General features: G+C 38.9%; 1 protein-coding gene across 1 annotated transcript in view; it reads right to left on the reverse strand.

Annotated features, from left to right (window-relative positions):
• Positions 1–16,936, reverse strand: part of usp43a (ubiquitin specific peptidase 43a) — a 158,067-nt gene that overhangs the window by 48,371 nt on the left and 92,760 nt on the right. The window contains exons 7-8 of the mRNA XM_059339929.1: positions 8,522–8,690; positions 4,686–4,797 (exon numbers count right to left, since the gene is read on the reverse strand). Of these exons, the coding sequence (XP_059195912.1) occupies positions 4,686–4,797; positions 8,522–8,690 (281 nt within the window). The remainder of the gene's footprint in view (positions 1–4,685; positions 4,798–8,521; positions 8,691–16,936) is intronic.

Raw genomic sequence — 16,936 nt, forward strand, 5'->3', positions numbered from 1 at the left:
TGGCAATTTACCGCAACCTCACTGGAATAGAGAAAATGAGTTTATAGATGGATTATAATTCCTCCGATGCCTCTGCAGCAAAGACAAGACGACTGAGCTATTAGGCAGCAGAGAGCAGAATCAGCTTGCTAATGTGTTCATTCTTAGCAGGTTGACTTCGGAGAATAGGGACTGCAGCCGAGCATAGAAATAAATAAATGAGTTGGCTTATAGAAGCCTAAAGCAGCAAATGAGAAAGGCATAGTGTCTAAATTCAGTTTCAAGGGCCTGAGCGGGCATACACTCAGAAGGTCGTATAATGAAGTAGAGCAGACAGTACGAGTCATGCTAATGAGTAAGCACCCTGGTACTCGTTTAGAATGAACTTTGAAGAGTTAAGGATTTAAAAGCTTCGATAGGATGATCCTTTTCTGCTTAAATGGAGAGCAAGTACATCACAGGGGAATCTGAGTGGTTTGGAGATCCAAATCTAAACCTGGGGGTCATTTGAGTGACTACCTTAATATACAAAAAGACAAAAAGCCTTAGACATGCCCAGCTGAAAAAAGGGAAAGTTGGAAGGAAAAAGGAGCAAAAGTTCCTCTGTAATTACACAGTCGCCCATGAAGTTGGAATGAAATATTTTTTTTACCTCTCTCCATGAAATTATTGTGACAATGTGATATATTCTTGACAGTTTAAGTGTATATATTCTCAACACTTTATTAATCAATCTCTTCTAAACATATCACAATGAAAATGAAACCACAACTTTATGGGCAACCGTGTCTATTAAAGTGACCATAAGAAGTCTGAGAGAGTTAAACAAAAAAAAAAATTAACTACATTGTCTTTGTTGTCTTGACATAAAATTATTTCGCAGCATCGACACTCAAATATTAAAGTTGAAACAACAAGTTGGGTTTTACACTGTATGCAGTTTAATAAAATAGTATTAACTGATATGTGATATTTTAATCACAACTAAGAAGAATAAGAACTAATAACTGCTTTTAACCTCTCACAGCTGATCAATAACGCCTCATAAATAATTGAATCTTCCAGAACTCACTGATTTAGTGTTCATTAAAAGACCTAAAAGAATTTTTAAACCCTTTAATTTAAATTGCCCTTCTGGCTCAGTATGGTTCTTGTTGAAAAAATATAAATATATAAATAAAAATAAATAAACAATTTAATATCCCTTTTATCACAGCTTGAATCCTTTAGAATCTCAAAGCACTATTTTAAAACTCAAAAATACACATTGGTATCAAATAATGTGCCTACAAATATCGGTTTAATAGTAGTATTCTATCGTAATAGTGGAATACACCCTTTTCAGAACACAAAACTGCATTTTAAGTAGGTAAGCAATAAGTTATTTTAATTAAGAATGATAACAGAAAAGCTTAATTCAGTTTATTGTAAAGGCTAGAGTCATGTTGTTAACTCTAGCCTTTTGACTCTCAAAAATAAACCAACTGGGTTTTGATATTCCTCTATTTGCGATCATTCGGGCAGGGAAAGAGCTGCTGGAGTTTGACATGCAAGTGGCTCGTGTTTTTTTTTTTTTTTCATATCCTGAAAATGAAAGCTGTATCTTGCTGAATAAACCTCTGGGTGGTGCCAAAATATCACCCAAAGAAGCAGGGACAAGCACACTACTACCAGCAGCTCACAATTATGCTCCCTGTCAAGTGAAGGAAGAATATAATCAGCATTGTTGTGTTTGTTTGAGGTGCTTATATTACACAGTGATCACAGCTCACAAGTATTTAATTTTTTCTTTTTAAAATGAGAAAAAACATTGAAGTTTTGCATCCCTGGGATATGGGTGACCTCTTCAGCTATTAATATCTGCTCAATCTACAACCAAAGGTGATTGTGTTAATTAAGAAAAAATGAGGTGACGAGGTCAAGGGAAGGTTCATGCGGTTTGTATCTGGCCTCTAAGAAACTGAGATGGTGATCAGCAAATAAAAGGCAGATATTTCTCTTTCTCCTCCACCTTAGCTCTTTTCTTATAAAGCTTAAAAGCTGCTCTCTCTGGATAAGGCCACCTCAAATATTGCCCGTCACCATGGCGTTGCCCATGGCAACTTGACGGCCAGCAATGGACAGTGTCTGTATATTAGAGAGTGGAGCGGCGGTCTAGAGCTAATGTGCAGATCATCTGAACTGTCTGCGGAGAAACAGATGAAGTGGAGATCACCGTTAAAGCTTGTGCTACACACTGAACAGAGTAGAAAGTAAAGGTGGATTTTAACATGCAAGGCACCCGTCTGGAAAACAAGCACTTTAGAATCACCGGATGTGTTTTGTAAATCTTCAAGGAATAGGTTTTTTGAAGTGGGGTTGTAAGAGGTACTTACACAAAGTCTGTGTCTCACTCCCACCTCATCTGATCCTTTCACAACCCAAGTCCGTTTGGTTAGTGCGACTCTGAGTGAAATTGATACTTTTGGATCGTTTTGTATAAAAAAAAAAGATTTGCGGAATGGTGTGTACGAAGGCGGTACAGAAGAGGATTAGCAAGGTGGGAGAAAAAATAATGAGAGGAGGATTTTTTTTTTCATTATGCAGTTCAAGAATAAAGTCGAAATGTTGAGAATAAAGTTGAAAATCAATTTTGAGAAAAAAGTTGAAATGACAAGTATAAAGTAAACTTTGAGTTGGATAGATATTCATATCATATATCATGATATCATATATAGTAGATGAATTGAGGAAAATCAGGTTGTAGTTTACAGTCTACTTTAGCAAACTCAAAAAGTTGACTTTTTCAACTTTTTTCTAAAAGTGCATAATTCATTTTTCCCCTTCTCTCATTATTTTTTTCTCTCTACCTGGCCCTAATCCTCTTCCATAATGTGTAGGGCCGGAAATATACTTGCAGTATTTTTTCTTACTGGTTGGAAAGTTGGTGGTGGAAAATCATCATTTTCAACATGGACCCGAACGCACCTTACCTTAACTCTGCACTGATCTATTGCGCACAAGATTGCTTTCTCCTCCAGTTGATCTTGAATGATTTCATAAAGATCATATAAACAACCAAACAAATTAACCGTAACAAGGACAGAGTTCAACTGACCTGACTAAACTTTGGGTTGTAAAAGCGTCCTTAAAAGGTTAGTTTGGATTCACCAACTGAGGCAGCGCAGACCAGCAACTCCAATGTCAAAATGATTGGTATGTCAAAGGAGTTTGGTGGCTTTGATGACAGCATAAAGGAACGGTCTAATGGTAAGGTATAGCAGTGAAAAAAATCTATAATATATATAATCTATAATATAAAACATAATTAAAATCAGCTTCTTTATCTTCACTCATTATTCTGAAATATAGAACTTATTATATAGTGGTAAAGATTAGGAATTGTGTTGGCAGGGACAAAATTAAATGCATGCTCAGCACATAAAACCATTATTACTCTTCCATAAAAGGCTTGGACTGTCTGTGTGAGAATATAATGCCCTGTGGTTCTCTCTTTGCTTTTAATTCCAGGAATTCATTCAATCTTTTTTGCTTTCATTCATTTGCATTTCCCGTGTTAAAAATTATATTTTCTCTTCTCTGAATGAACGAAGGACACAAGCTTTTCAGCATAACAAAATAGGATATTGATATAGTCAAATACTCAAAACTTGAATCTTAATAAGGTGCAATGACTAAGAGTAAATTAGAATTACTGCCTCATAGTTGGATGCTTCTTGCAGTTTACAGTTTTCATCCATGTCTGTCCACAGTTTCGAGATGAACACCCAAAATCAGAGTGACCAATTTAGTGTCCAAAAAAATTTAAAATCTGGTCACAGTCTCCCCTTCTGTAGCTGAGTTATGGTGATGAATGACAGCCTGAAAATTGTTTTTGCAGAACATTATGTGGTCCTTTGACCTTTTGGATATAAAATATCATCACATCATCATTTTATCCTATAAAGCATTTAGGTGACATTTTGTTATAACTAGTTTATGAATTCTTGGCTAAAATCATATTTTGTGAGGTGACCTTTGACCACCAAGAGCAAATCAGTTCATCCTTGAGTCCAAGTGGATGTTTATGATAAATTTGAAGAAAAGCCCTAGAGGTGTTCCTGAGATATTTGCATCCACAATGAATGGATTGACAGACGGACTTCCAAGCTGAAAACATAAAGGCTCTGACCACAGGTGTTAGTGACGCGGTATAGAGAGGTATAGAGAGGTATAGAGAGGGAACCAGAATAGATAAATCAATAATGTGGGGCCAGTACAGCACTGTAGTCACTCTGAACCAACATACAATTTTAGCAAGAGAATCCAACAATTATTCACTCAGCATGCTGAGCAGTAAATCTATTTTATAGTCTCCGCAGAGCAATGAGCTCATATTAAGAAATCATCATCCAAATCATGAAAAACAAGCATCTGACAGACTTCTTTTTCAAACACATTGTTATGTGGTTTAACCTTTGTCTCTATTTTAAGCTCTGAATGTGACTCGTGCAATTGTAAACAGACAGCGGGAACTATTTAATTTAAACACAGAACCCAACCATAATGAAATTTGCTTAAACCTGTAACTTATCTCTGCTCTGCACTGCTATTTTAATTTGCTCCACTGGAAAAGAGAAGGTCTGGAAACCTCTGAGTCGAAGAGCTTGGGGTAAAGAAAGAGAGTTGGATGACATATTATTGGTTATTGGGGGCGCAGGCATTACCTGAGCCTGAGATCCATTCAGCATCAGATAATAGAGCTTGCTGAGGATGCTCTGCTGCAGCTGGTCCCAGGAGATGCTCCTGTCCTCTCGCATGAGAAATGGTGGTCCGAACCTGAGAGAGGAGAGGAGAGGAGAGGAGGGGAGGGGTGGGGAGGGGAGGGGAGGGGAGAGGAGAGGAGAGGAGAGGAGAGGAGAGGAGAGGAGAGGAGAGGAGAGGAGAGGAGAGGAGAGGAGAGGAAAAAATGGGGAAAAAGGGAAAAATTGGTTAACTTTCAAAGCTCCCATACTAAAAAACATTGAAATTAATTTCCAAAACGGTTGATAAAGTGCCATAATAAAGGTCATTGCAACCTCACCGCATCTGTCAAGCTGTCAGATGTCAAATTTATCAAGGCTTTACTGTCAGCGCTTTGTGTCCTTTACTGACAGCTTGAAGGGGCATTATGTGGGGTCAGGGGCCAAATAAAGCAGAAAAACCTGTCTGTATATCATCAGCGCATCAATGCCTTGTAATGGGTTCTCTGTCTCTAGGTTAACTCAAGGATGGTGCACAGCAGAGGCTTTTATATGTGAGGTTAATGGGAGAGGCAGCTGGGTTTGTCAAGTATTTCAGGCTCTTTTACACATTATTTAGACACATAGCTGAAGATTAAAGTTCCAAGGTTCACACACTTACACAACACTTGTGCACTCAATTGCCAGTTTAATACTGTTGGTACACCTGATGTAGTTTACATCAACATTACTGCAATAAATCCTTTGTTTGAGAAGGTTAGAATGTTTGAGAGAGGTACTGACTGAATGTTAATGTCATTTTGGAGGCTGTCGTTTGCAGTGCTGTTGTTTGGCTTGATCCATGAGTTTCAGTTAATGGAAAGGGGAGGTCAAAGAGTACACATACCCCCAAGCTCAAGGACCAGGGGCTAGTTAAAGGTCTTTGGTTGACCTTTTATGTACGCGGTTGCTCATGAAGTTGGAATAAAACAATGTGATTCATTCTTGACAGATAAAGTGTATATCTTCTCAAAACTTTGTTAAACGATTCCTTCCAAACATATCACAAAGAAAATGAAACCACAATTAACAGATGATTGTTATGGGCAACCGCCTAATTACATACTATATCACATGAAACTAAATGACACAAGGTATCTGTTTGGACCAATCAAGTCATGCTATCTTGTCGGGTAATTCTGGTTAGGAACACAGTGGCTTTGACATTTTTAAAAGTGCTGCATTTGAACATTTCTACACTCTGGGGTACATCCATGCAAAACAGAGCATGGCACTGGATTTGGAAATGTTTGTAGAGACTCCATCTCTGTTACTGCAAAGCTAATGGCCTTGAGATTATTTGAAATTGCCTGTGTTGGCATTGGAGCGTGGTTGGTGGTGGTGGCGGTGTAGGAGTGGGTGTCGATGATGAGGCCCAATTTGGGAAGTCTTTTTTTCCCCCCTGTCCATAATCTGTAATGGCCTGCCTGGTCCCTCTGCACTAAGTAAGGTTCATTAAGAAAACATTTTCCTAGTTTGGAGTCAGATGACTTAATTTGCTCAACCACCATCAAACATCTGTGGGATCAGCTGGAGTGCTGACTGTGAAATGTGGGGTGTACAGTTCAGGTATCCACATATTTTAGTCTGGATGTCTAAATAATTTTGGCCCTGTTGAGTACAATTTGATTCAGTTTCTTGAACTATTTATGCAGGGACACTCTCATGACAAAAAATAATTAAAGGGGACATTCTCAATCTAATTTTCAGGTTCACACTTGGATTTGGGGTTTCTACTAGAAAATATACACAATTTAATGTGCAAAAAAACACTATTTTTCCTTATTCTGTCCATCTGAATTTACCCTCTGTGTAAAACGCAGATGCCCGTTTTATGCCTGTTTTAGCACCTGCCACTGTTTCTTGGTTTCCAGTATCTGCGCTGTTGTCGTCTCTGCACCTTCATTGCAGCTGGGGAATGACTGTAACAGTACTGTTATGTAGTACTTTCAACCTATAAATAGTATAGTTGTGACAACACAGCTTTATGGAAGTCCTAAAGGTTCATTTAAAGGCCCAGGATTGTGCATTTTCATACTTTTATAGAATTGATTTAACACCCATACCTGCTTTATGATAAGAAAGGTTTCTCATTTTTACAATATGGGATCTTTAAAATGCTACTGTATATCAGCTATTTTTGTTGTACTAAAAGTTGCGCGACAGACTTTGAGCTGTCCTTTAAGTTAAGTGATTGATGGCTACAGTACAAAGAGAGACTCAAGAGGTTTACTGCAATACACATAAGTAATGTGGACAAATGAGTCCTTGAATGTCCCATCCCTGATGCCTGAAACAGTATGACTGAAGAGAAATATAAATCCTTTCTCACTTAAGTCAATAATAGGTGATACTTTATTGTTCCCTTGAGGGAAATTCAAGTCATCCTTATAATCTAAGAGCACTAATAAAGGGGATGGAAATATATCCTTAGCACACATTAAGCCCAGAGGATTGCTGTCTGAATGCTACTACAGCCCTAACCAGGCTCTCTCATGGACACAGTCTACCCTGGGTCAAATAAAAACTTCCATTAGAATGATGCTCTGTGCTACAAAGCACACAGTGTCTCATAATGGGCTTAGGAACATTACTGTGACTAACATTTGCTGCAATTAGCTGGAGTCCTTGGAACAAAGTACGTCTAAGATGAGGAACATTATGTTTGCATCATGAATGTGCATCTATAAACACAGCAGCCACTGACCGACTCTGTCAGTGTGACCACCAGTAGCTGAACCCATGTCCCTGACAAAATGAACTTTTAATGGGAAATGGAAGAAAAAATCAAACATGTGCTGCCAAGTTTACTGCTGCGATTTTAAATGTTTATTACTCTTTTATGAATCACTAGAAGCTCAACAGGACATTCAGACATCCTCACATATGATCCTTCATATTGTAGAAGTGAATTAATCTTTAAAGTAGCTGCAAAATAGTAATGCATTAACATAAATTGGCTGTTTAAGTCAATAAATCCTTGCTCGCTTCCAATCAGACTCCAAAATGTGTTACCTTATAACAGTTTGGATGCTTTATATGTGTGCTGTTGCCCACAGTGACAATGGAGGTGGACGTGATCGGAGTATTTCTTCTGTGATTTGCAATGCCATTCAACCCCTGTGGGATATTTATCCTCAAAACAGTTACACAGCTCATCTGTGGGTGGCAAACAAAAAGCATCCATCCAGCTGTGGTGTTGTTGCACATCAGTGTTTTCTGAGATCTAAGCAATTTAATGACGCTGCCTACTCTTGTTAAAGTAACATATGGCAACTGATAAAACCTAACTTTCACAGGTTAAGTGCTTCAATTTGAGCCGCATTGTTCAACTCCGTCTCAGGTTTCTACAATGTCAGCTTCCAGCTATGACTGAATGGAAGCTCAAGCTGCACACGAGCAAAATTAAACTATCCCCGTCTGCGGCATTCATGCAACAGATATACAGGTTGAGGTCAAACAGAAGTCGGATGTTGACATTGAGACAGTGTTGGATGATGAAAGTGGCAGAGAATAAACAAGGTATTCTATTTAAGACTGCAGACACGGCGGAGCAGGAGGAAAGATGTCTCCACAGCTGAACTTGAACAAGCTTGAAAAAAAGTGTTTCACAAATGTAAGATGACATATCCTCAAATGCAATCTCATAAAAGAAAGCTAAGTTAACTGACTCTGAACAGAACCAATTCAGATGATGAAGCTTTAACTTTCCAGCTGAGTGCATGACATCCGGTCAATACTAAAGACATAACAAGATGAAAACCAATCAGCCTGCAGCTCACCTGACAGCCTGCTGGCCGGATCCCGCCGTGTTGCAGATGACAAGGAGGACTTTAGTAGAGCCGCCCTGGTTCAGGTACTCAGAGGAGAGGGCGCCAGACGCAGGTAACCTCTGACCATCGGGTCCAGCCGTAGAGGTGTATGGGGAGGAGGGGAGGCTGTGGTGATACCCTGAGCAGAGCAGAGTAAGGGAGGAGTGTTTAATAAAGGCTGGGGTACAACTGAACATCAAAACTGTTGATGTACACAGTACTGAAAAAGGTGACCAATACTGGAAGGAATGGAGGGACTACATATATGAGAGGTGATTGCATATTCTGTGTGGGAAAATCTTTTTATTTTATATTATTGTATTTTTCCCCTGGGTCAGGAGCGTTTCTCCCCTAGTATAAATATGTATATATATTCCATTTCGCTTGTTATGGGGTTCTTCTTTATTTTATTTTTTGTACCGGTGACCTTGTGGACAGCACAGACGAAGGTATTTTGTGTCACTGGACCGAGAGAGACTAGAGAACTGTGGGTGCCCTAAAGCCTCTAGACCCGATTCATCAGCCTGATTTCTGTCAGCCCTTTGTTTAGAACAAAACCTGCCATTGTATTTTGCTATGGATGACCCTGTCTGATGTACCTGTTCTCTTTGTATAATTATATGTTTGTTTTTTGTTTTTTCACTGAAAAATCAATAAAAAGAAAGTTTAAAAAAAAACTGTTGGTGTACAACCACAGTTTCCAGCTGTGTTGTGGAAAAAAAACGAATAATAACATAATAACAATGTATCATAAAACACATATCCGAATAAATTATGTAATTACTGAAAACAAATGTAAAAGCTAAAAAAAAAGGCAATGTTTCTTTTAAACAAATTCAAAGGAGGGAAAGGAAAGGATGCATCTTGTTATCGTGCCGCTCTTTCAGGTTTGTCACTCATCTGAAATCAGTTTCCTATGAAGACAATGTCCAGGGCCCCAGTTCAGGCAAACAAGCAGATATCAGGCTATTCCTGTTTTATTGTATTCTTTGAAAGCAGTTTGAGGATAAATTTGTCTGATTGAAGTTACTTTGGGTAACAGTGCACTCTTATTTTCAAATAAAAACAAACCAGAACACTGGTGTTCATGTCCCATTGTGTCAAGTTAGTGTCTAGTGTAACTTATGATGGCAACAATGGGTTTTAAAACCAACAATGTGTTCCGGTCATGTGTGCTGAAGGCAGCACTCCTTACGTGTCATGTTATATTGGACATGCCCTTCTGCAGGTTTGTGCTTTAGGACATGTTGCTCTGACAACAGTTCCAGATATAAAATATTATTATAGCTTTGAAAAACCAAAATCTCCAGATTCAGGTCAAATTGTCAATATTCTAATCTGGATGAGAACCGGGCCCTGGCATTTTAGCACATAAGATAATTATATAATATAAGATAATATATCTTATTTGCGGAGTAAGATGTTAATTAAAGGGCACAGACCGAGTCCTAGATGACGGTGAGAGTGTCATGTGCTAAAGTTCTGGGAGGGTAAAAAACTGAAATTCAGAAACTGGTTTGCTGGCTGAAAGCTGGTACTGTCACACCTGTTTGAGAATTTCTTCTATATAAATGTTTTTCATATTTTTTCCAGCTTGGAGGCAGAACTGAAATGGACCAGAATTATAAAACAGTTTCGGGTGCCAGAATGAGAAACGGCTACACGTGGTGCAACATCTAATGTTCCTGTTTAAACTGTGATCCTGCAAACATTTTCACAACATTTCTATTAATATTGAATTGCCCTTTGATTCTTATTTACCCCGAGGAGCTGTAAGAAGAATTACATTTGCTACCGCACACACACTTACACACACATGCTGTGATTAATAGTGGGTAATAGCTGAGGGGATACAGGAGGCCCAACCTCTTGTCTCCCAGCAAACATAAACTTTGACATTATCAAAGGATTTAATTAAACAATGCTTGTTCGAACCCTGCCGTGCAATTAATCACTGCCACCTTCTAACATCTCACACACATAAATAAAATCTAAACACGGACGCAGGAAACCATGTGTGAATAGATGTGAAGCTTAGATGTAACGCCTTCACAAAAGCAAGCAGACAGATTAATAAGACGCAAACACACGGCAGCTCAGTTCCAGACACACTGAGGACGTGGTGTGTGACACTATTTCTTTCTGCATCAGAGACAAGGAAGGAAAACTTTTTTTTAGCTGGAATGACATTTCTGTAAGTAAATGCACTTTTTGTTTCAAAAAGTAATAATATATGAATACAAGTAATGACAAAACTTTAAAAAAGCTTTGACTAATGTTTGTCCAAAGTGCTACTAAATCACTTGGTGATGTTTTTCTTTTTCTCAGCAGACAGGAGCAACTCGATGTGACATTTCATGCATATTGCCTGCCCTTTAGACAGCCAATTCATCTCCTCTCTCTTTGTCTCAGTCACCCCTCCCTCTATCCTCTCTGTCACCTTTACCTTTCAGTTCTTCACTTTGGAAGCTGAAAAGTAAAAGACCAAATGATTTTGTTTTTCGACCCGAGTTGTACAGCACGACTACCCAACTAATAAACCTCAAACTAACCAACAAGAAATGTATTATTGTTAGATTTTTAGAAATTTAGCCAATTCTTCATGTAATCTTGAATGTTTTTTCTCCTAATTCATTCCGTAGCAGCTACTCAATATTTCATGCGCCTCATTGTTACCGGAAAACTTTAATTAAAAGCATTATACAGAACCTCTTGTAAATAGTGGTAAGAAACAGAAAGGTCACAACCACTGAAGAAGAGATAAAGGTTAATCTATACAATATTCTGCATAAAATAACACAAGCTTGACTCTTATGAGCTATGAATGTATTTTTTTGACAGATTTTGATTTTGATTTTGTTACATTTTGAAGTAAAGTTGTTGCTAAAATAAGGATGCACCAAAAATGCATATATTTACAGCCTGGAACAGAAAACATTTTATTCTTATTTACCTGATTTTCCCATTCATGACAACTGCATAGGAGGGTGACTTTTTATAAAGCTTACCCATATCAATAATAATATGTCCCTTCCTTAACCCTTTATCAGGCAAAGAACTATATTTGGTAACTTCAGGTATTATTTCGAGAAAAAAGTTGCAAATTCACTAGATTAAAGTGGCAAATCTACAAGAAAAAATGTCGCAGATTTAAGAGATTTAAAGTGGCAAATCTGCGCGAAAAAAGTTGCAGATTTATGAGAAAAAAGTGTGAATAAAGCAACTTTTTTTTCTCCCAGATTCACCACTTTAAATCTCATAAATCTGCACATTTTTTTCTTGTAGATTTGCCACTTTTATCTCGTAAACTTTTTTCTAAAAATATTATTTTCGTATGTTTTTTTTTTTACACATTCTGGCAGTATGTAATATCCTCCAATATTCTCTAGGGTTGAAATTTGGAATTTGCAAGAATTTCAATGAGTGCCCTATTAAGGGTTAAATTATGCATTATTAAGGGTGTGGCCTCTTTGAGGTGAGTGCCATCACAGGTGGTGTGTTTCAGCAAACAAGTGTATTTCAGCCTGCCTCAGCTCACCCAGCACTCCACCAGCAACTATGGCTCTTCAGAAATCACGTTTTATATGGTCTATGAGTTAAAGGTACTATGTGAAATCTTTCAGAAAATCCTTGCTATTAATGAAAGTGGCAGTGAATTGTTATCCTCAACTGCTGGTGCAGGTATTGACCATAACAGTAATGTTACATAAATGAGTATGAACTTTATTTACCAGCATCGTGTTGACAGATTATATATATTTTTTCTTTGTCCTTCTTGTTTCCTTCATTTCTTTGTCCTTTGCATTTGGAATCTGTGTTATGGTGAGCAATTGTTGATGCTTGCTATTGAGAGGAAGGCACTCAGAAACACATAAACGTCACATCCTTTGGTCAGAAAACTATCCAGAGTCCTTGACATATAAACTATTCCACCAGCTGTATTTAGCAAACAAGAAATTTGAGGATGGCTTCAGTTAATAGGTTTTAAAGCATTAAAACAGTGAGATTAAGTTGTTATAAGCTGAAAACTAATGAAATATGTTGTCAAACAATGTTTTGCAGAAATGTTTACAACTTGACAAATACATAGTTCATCAAGGTCCTTTTTTTTGAGAATTGGTGGTTGTGGACAGTGGATGTTTAGTGGGGGATAGCAGGTCAACAATAAATGCCACATAGAAGTGGTGACATCACCTGAAAGCTGTGAACCTAAAGATGAACTTGAGATGCAGCTCAGCACTGTGTGTCAAGTTCTTCTGGTCAAAAATATCTAATAAAAATGACTTAACAATGTTTCCTCATATAGTATGTAGAATATCTAGGACACAAGGCGGAATAGCTTTAAAACAATCCAGGCCTATGTTAACAGCACTAGTACTTTAGTGGCTGGTTTCAATACCAAAGTAACATGTCGTGCATGGCAAGAAGCGTGATTTCGCCCACATGTCCCCGGGGCCGCAGAGAGAACCTCCTGCCAGACTCTCATTCTCACCTCCTCTTCCCTCCCTCTCTGAGACGGACAGAGGAGAGTCACAGACGGAGGGAGGTGTTAGCAGGGTGGATGAAGACAGAAGGAGGAGTGAAAGAGAAAGGAAACCAGAGTGGACGAGAAGAGTGAGAGTGAGAAGAGGAAAAAGAAAGAGAGCAGCAGAGGCTTATTTTAATAAGTAATTTCCAAAGTGAATATTAAAATGTAGAAAGAAAACAAAACCAATGAAGAAAAGCTGCTCGTTGCTTGTCTTCTCGAAAATGTTCGATTTAATGATCAATTAGCATGATACAGAAGCATTTGTTGTTGTTGTGACAATGTCATGACTGCTGTGGGAATCTGTTTATAATCTCTATTTTTTAATTAAAAGATAAACATGAAGTGAATGCAAGTGAACTGAGAGAGAAAGACACAAAAAGAGCAGAGAAACAGAAATCACTCTTGAGATTGGAGGTGGTGAGTATGGCGGCGTTAATTAAACAGCTCAGCCCCGAAGAAGACACTACACCTCCTCTGGCGATCATTTCTTCTTTTTGCATTATCTTATACTCCCCTCTCTCCCTGGTACTCTATTTATTATCACCACTATCTGCTTTTTCTGGCTGTGCCCCCTAACTCTCCACTATCTGACTGTTTGGGATGAATCAGAAATGGTCTGCTTCAACTCAAGAATTTTGAGTGTGTTTCAAATTCGTGGGATGGTTGATGGAAAGATTTTTGTGCCTGGGAGGACACACCAGGCTGTTATACAGTTACATCTAAATGCAGTTAGGACTACAGACACGTGCACAGTTTGCACAGAGTCCTTTATATCTTAGAGACTTTTGCAAATCAAAGAGCCCTGAACTCCACACAGAATAACTTTATGAGAAGAAGTGTGAGGAATGTTTCTGCTGACTCACCAGAGGTTCTGAATGACTTGGAGCTATTGAATAAGTGCAGTTTTAAGACAGTGAGAAAAAGGAAATTCCTGCCATGTCTTAGCCCTTGTCCATCGCGTATGGACAAGGTCTAAGACATGGAGTATTTCTGAAAACAGGGTTTTTCCTTCTTTCATTCACAAAAAAAGGAAATGTAACCAGAATCAGAATTACTTAAATTGAAATTGAAAACTGATTTTTTTCAGGTCCTATCCTCTGACCAATGACCTATCTTAACCCTAACAACCTAAGGTCAATGCCTAACCATAACCATCTGCACACATACATACAACAAATCTGGTTTCCACTATGGATCAGGTAGTGACAGAAACCACATCCTCCATTAAACAACATGTCGTCTCAGGGGATAACGCTACACTTTGATGTTACAAGCCAAAAACACTCTTTCCTTGTCTACATGTCAGAACTGAATTGCAAAAGCTCAGTTTTCAGTGACTTAAAATGCAAATTGCGGGCGTTCCCGGTGGCACACCTGGTAGAGCGCGTAACCTTACTGGGGATTTCCACCGGGCGCGTTACAGCAGCAGCACGTCAGCTTAGCGAGCGGGCCGTATACACGCGAGATCACGCGATAATCCTGACCATACGGGAGACCGCAAGATCCTGTGATAAACTTTAAACTCTATTTATACAGTCTATGGATAAACTGTGTGTATAAAGTAAACAACAACAACAAAAACCAACTTACTTTGCTTCTCTGAGGTGAAAGATCTGTTGATCTGACCATCTATCCTTATAAAAACAATATGTTATGTCATAAATGATTGTATGATGTTTCACTTCAACAATCAGTCTCTTGTCTTCCGTGTCGCCGATCCTCTGAGACCCTTTGATTGATTGATTGCTGACCTGGTGCCCCGGTCATAACATAATGTTGATGTGAAGTAGCTTTAGACTGCATGAACTGCGTATTGTGTTTTATTTTGAAAGGGGCGGAAGTGTTTTACGATGATTCTGAGTCGGACTTCCTGTCTGGTGCGATCTGCTCTGTTGAGATTCACGCGATTTGGCAGCGTCTCGCGGAGAAATAGAAGTCCTACCTAATGCTCGCGTAGAGACGCTGACGTGACGCTGCTGTAACGTTACGCTACGCGCCCGGTGGAGATGCTCTCATTGATTAGAGTGTTACCTATTTGCAACGGCATACGCGACGCTGACGTGACGCTGCAGTAACGCGCCCGGTGGAAATCAGGCTTTACAGGCATTGTCCTTGTAAGCAGGCAGCCCGGGTTCAAATCCGACTCGGAGCCCTTTCCCGCATGTCTTCCCCTCTGTCACTCCCTTCACTCTGTCCTATCAATAAAGCCCAAAAATGGACCAAAAAATATCTTAAAAAAAAAAAAAAAAATGCAAATTGCATTCAGACGAATGACCAATACGCATAGAAAAAGCTAAATTTTAAACAATACTCATGTACGGTTAGGCTAAGCCTCACTTAATAGACATTGAGTTTCTGCATCAGTAAGGAATCTGCTCTTCATGGTTGTATTCCTCTTTTTAAGCCTCATTTTAAATAGATAGTACTTTGCTGTTGCACCTGAGGCAAAAGTCTTTCAACGCTGATCTTATTTCCCCAAATTCATTACTGATGTGTAAAAATAGCACGAGTTGTGTAACACAGAAACATTAAAAGAAAGGATTTCGGCCACATCCTGACTGGAATTGACACTTCTCCCAAGTGGTTCAGGACCACAGGAGTGACCCCTGTCAGTGAAATCCACACACCTGACTAAAAATACCCGGGGGGCTGTTAGGCTTAGCCCTGGACGAATCAGAGGTCCCGACAGCAAACAGCCATCTGACCACAAATGCCACTGTTGACAGCGAAGCACCTGAGCTCACTGCCAACAGCAAAATGACAGATTACGGAGCCAGCGGGGGAGGAACTAAATACACCTGATGCAGCCCTCTTACTTTACCTTTTCTTTTTCTTCCCTCAACTACAGCCAATTCATCCTCCCACTGCTCTCAAAAAAAATTTTCTCAACAGTTGCCACAACCGCCCTGCTACCTCCTCACATTAAGGGAAAACAACACATACAATAAAAAAAAGTTGCAGTAATAGAAATTGCCTTCAGTATTTTGCACTTAGTTACATCATGTCCCAAATATTAGTCCTACAACATGTCCACAACACAGTGCTGCACATTTTTGTTGTTTATGTCTGTGAATAAACATGTTGAAAATGTTCAAAAACAACCAAAGATTAGAGTCTTTAAATGAGAAGATGAGGACAAAAGAAGAAGATGGTGTTTGATCCACACAATAGTAATAATAGGAGACTTTTTTTCCGCAGTGTCCTCTGCCCTGCTGACTGGTTCACTTGTATACAATTAAGCTGTGTGCTAGTTCTACTGTGGGTTGAGTTTTAACAGCCTCGTGGGCAGAGGAAGCTTTCAAGTTGGCATTCGCGCAGGCATTTATGCATCATTTGTGTTGTTCTTCATAAGGCAGCTGAGCCGAGTGTTGCTGTTATTTCCCCCATGATTTGAGAACACGTTCCAGAGGCAGTGGTGGTGATCAGAGCACCAAGTGTAGACATTTTCTTCAGGTTATTTTAAATGATGAATCATACTAGAGGGGCAAAAGTTCCCCTGTGAATGTTCCTGGAATATTTTTGCTTTTCTGCACCGAGTTTGCTTTAGGCGACCTGTAATTGCCTTAATGGAAGTGCACGGGATGTGTACTTTGCAGGGTTTCATTTGCATGTGTGATGTCTTTGCTTCAGCACAAGTGGATTTATGTGCAACTTCGGGAGCACACGCGTTTTAAGTTATGTTTCCTGCTGCAAGACATCACACGATCACATGATTTTATGTGCTGAAAATTTGAGAGAAAGAAATCACAAAATAATCTATAAACCAAACCGTTTTTTAAGGTACAGAATATAATTTTCTGTTGTTAGGAGTCTCTTTATAAAAACAACGAAATACTTTCAATATGGTCCAGCTGCAG

The sequence above is a fragment of the Centropristis striata genome, chromosome 1 (genome assembly GCF_030273125.1).
Source record: "Centropristis striata isolate RG_2023a ecotype Rhode Island chromosome 1, C.striata_1.0, whole genome shotgun sequence".
Lineage (NCBI taxonomy): Eukaryota > Metazoa > Chordata > Actinopteri > Perciformes > Serranidae > Centropristis > Centropristis striata.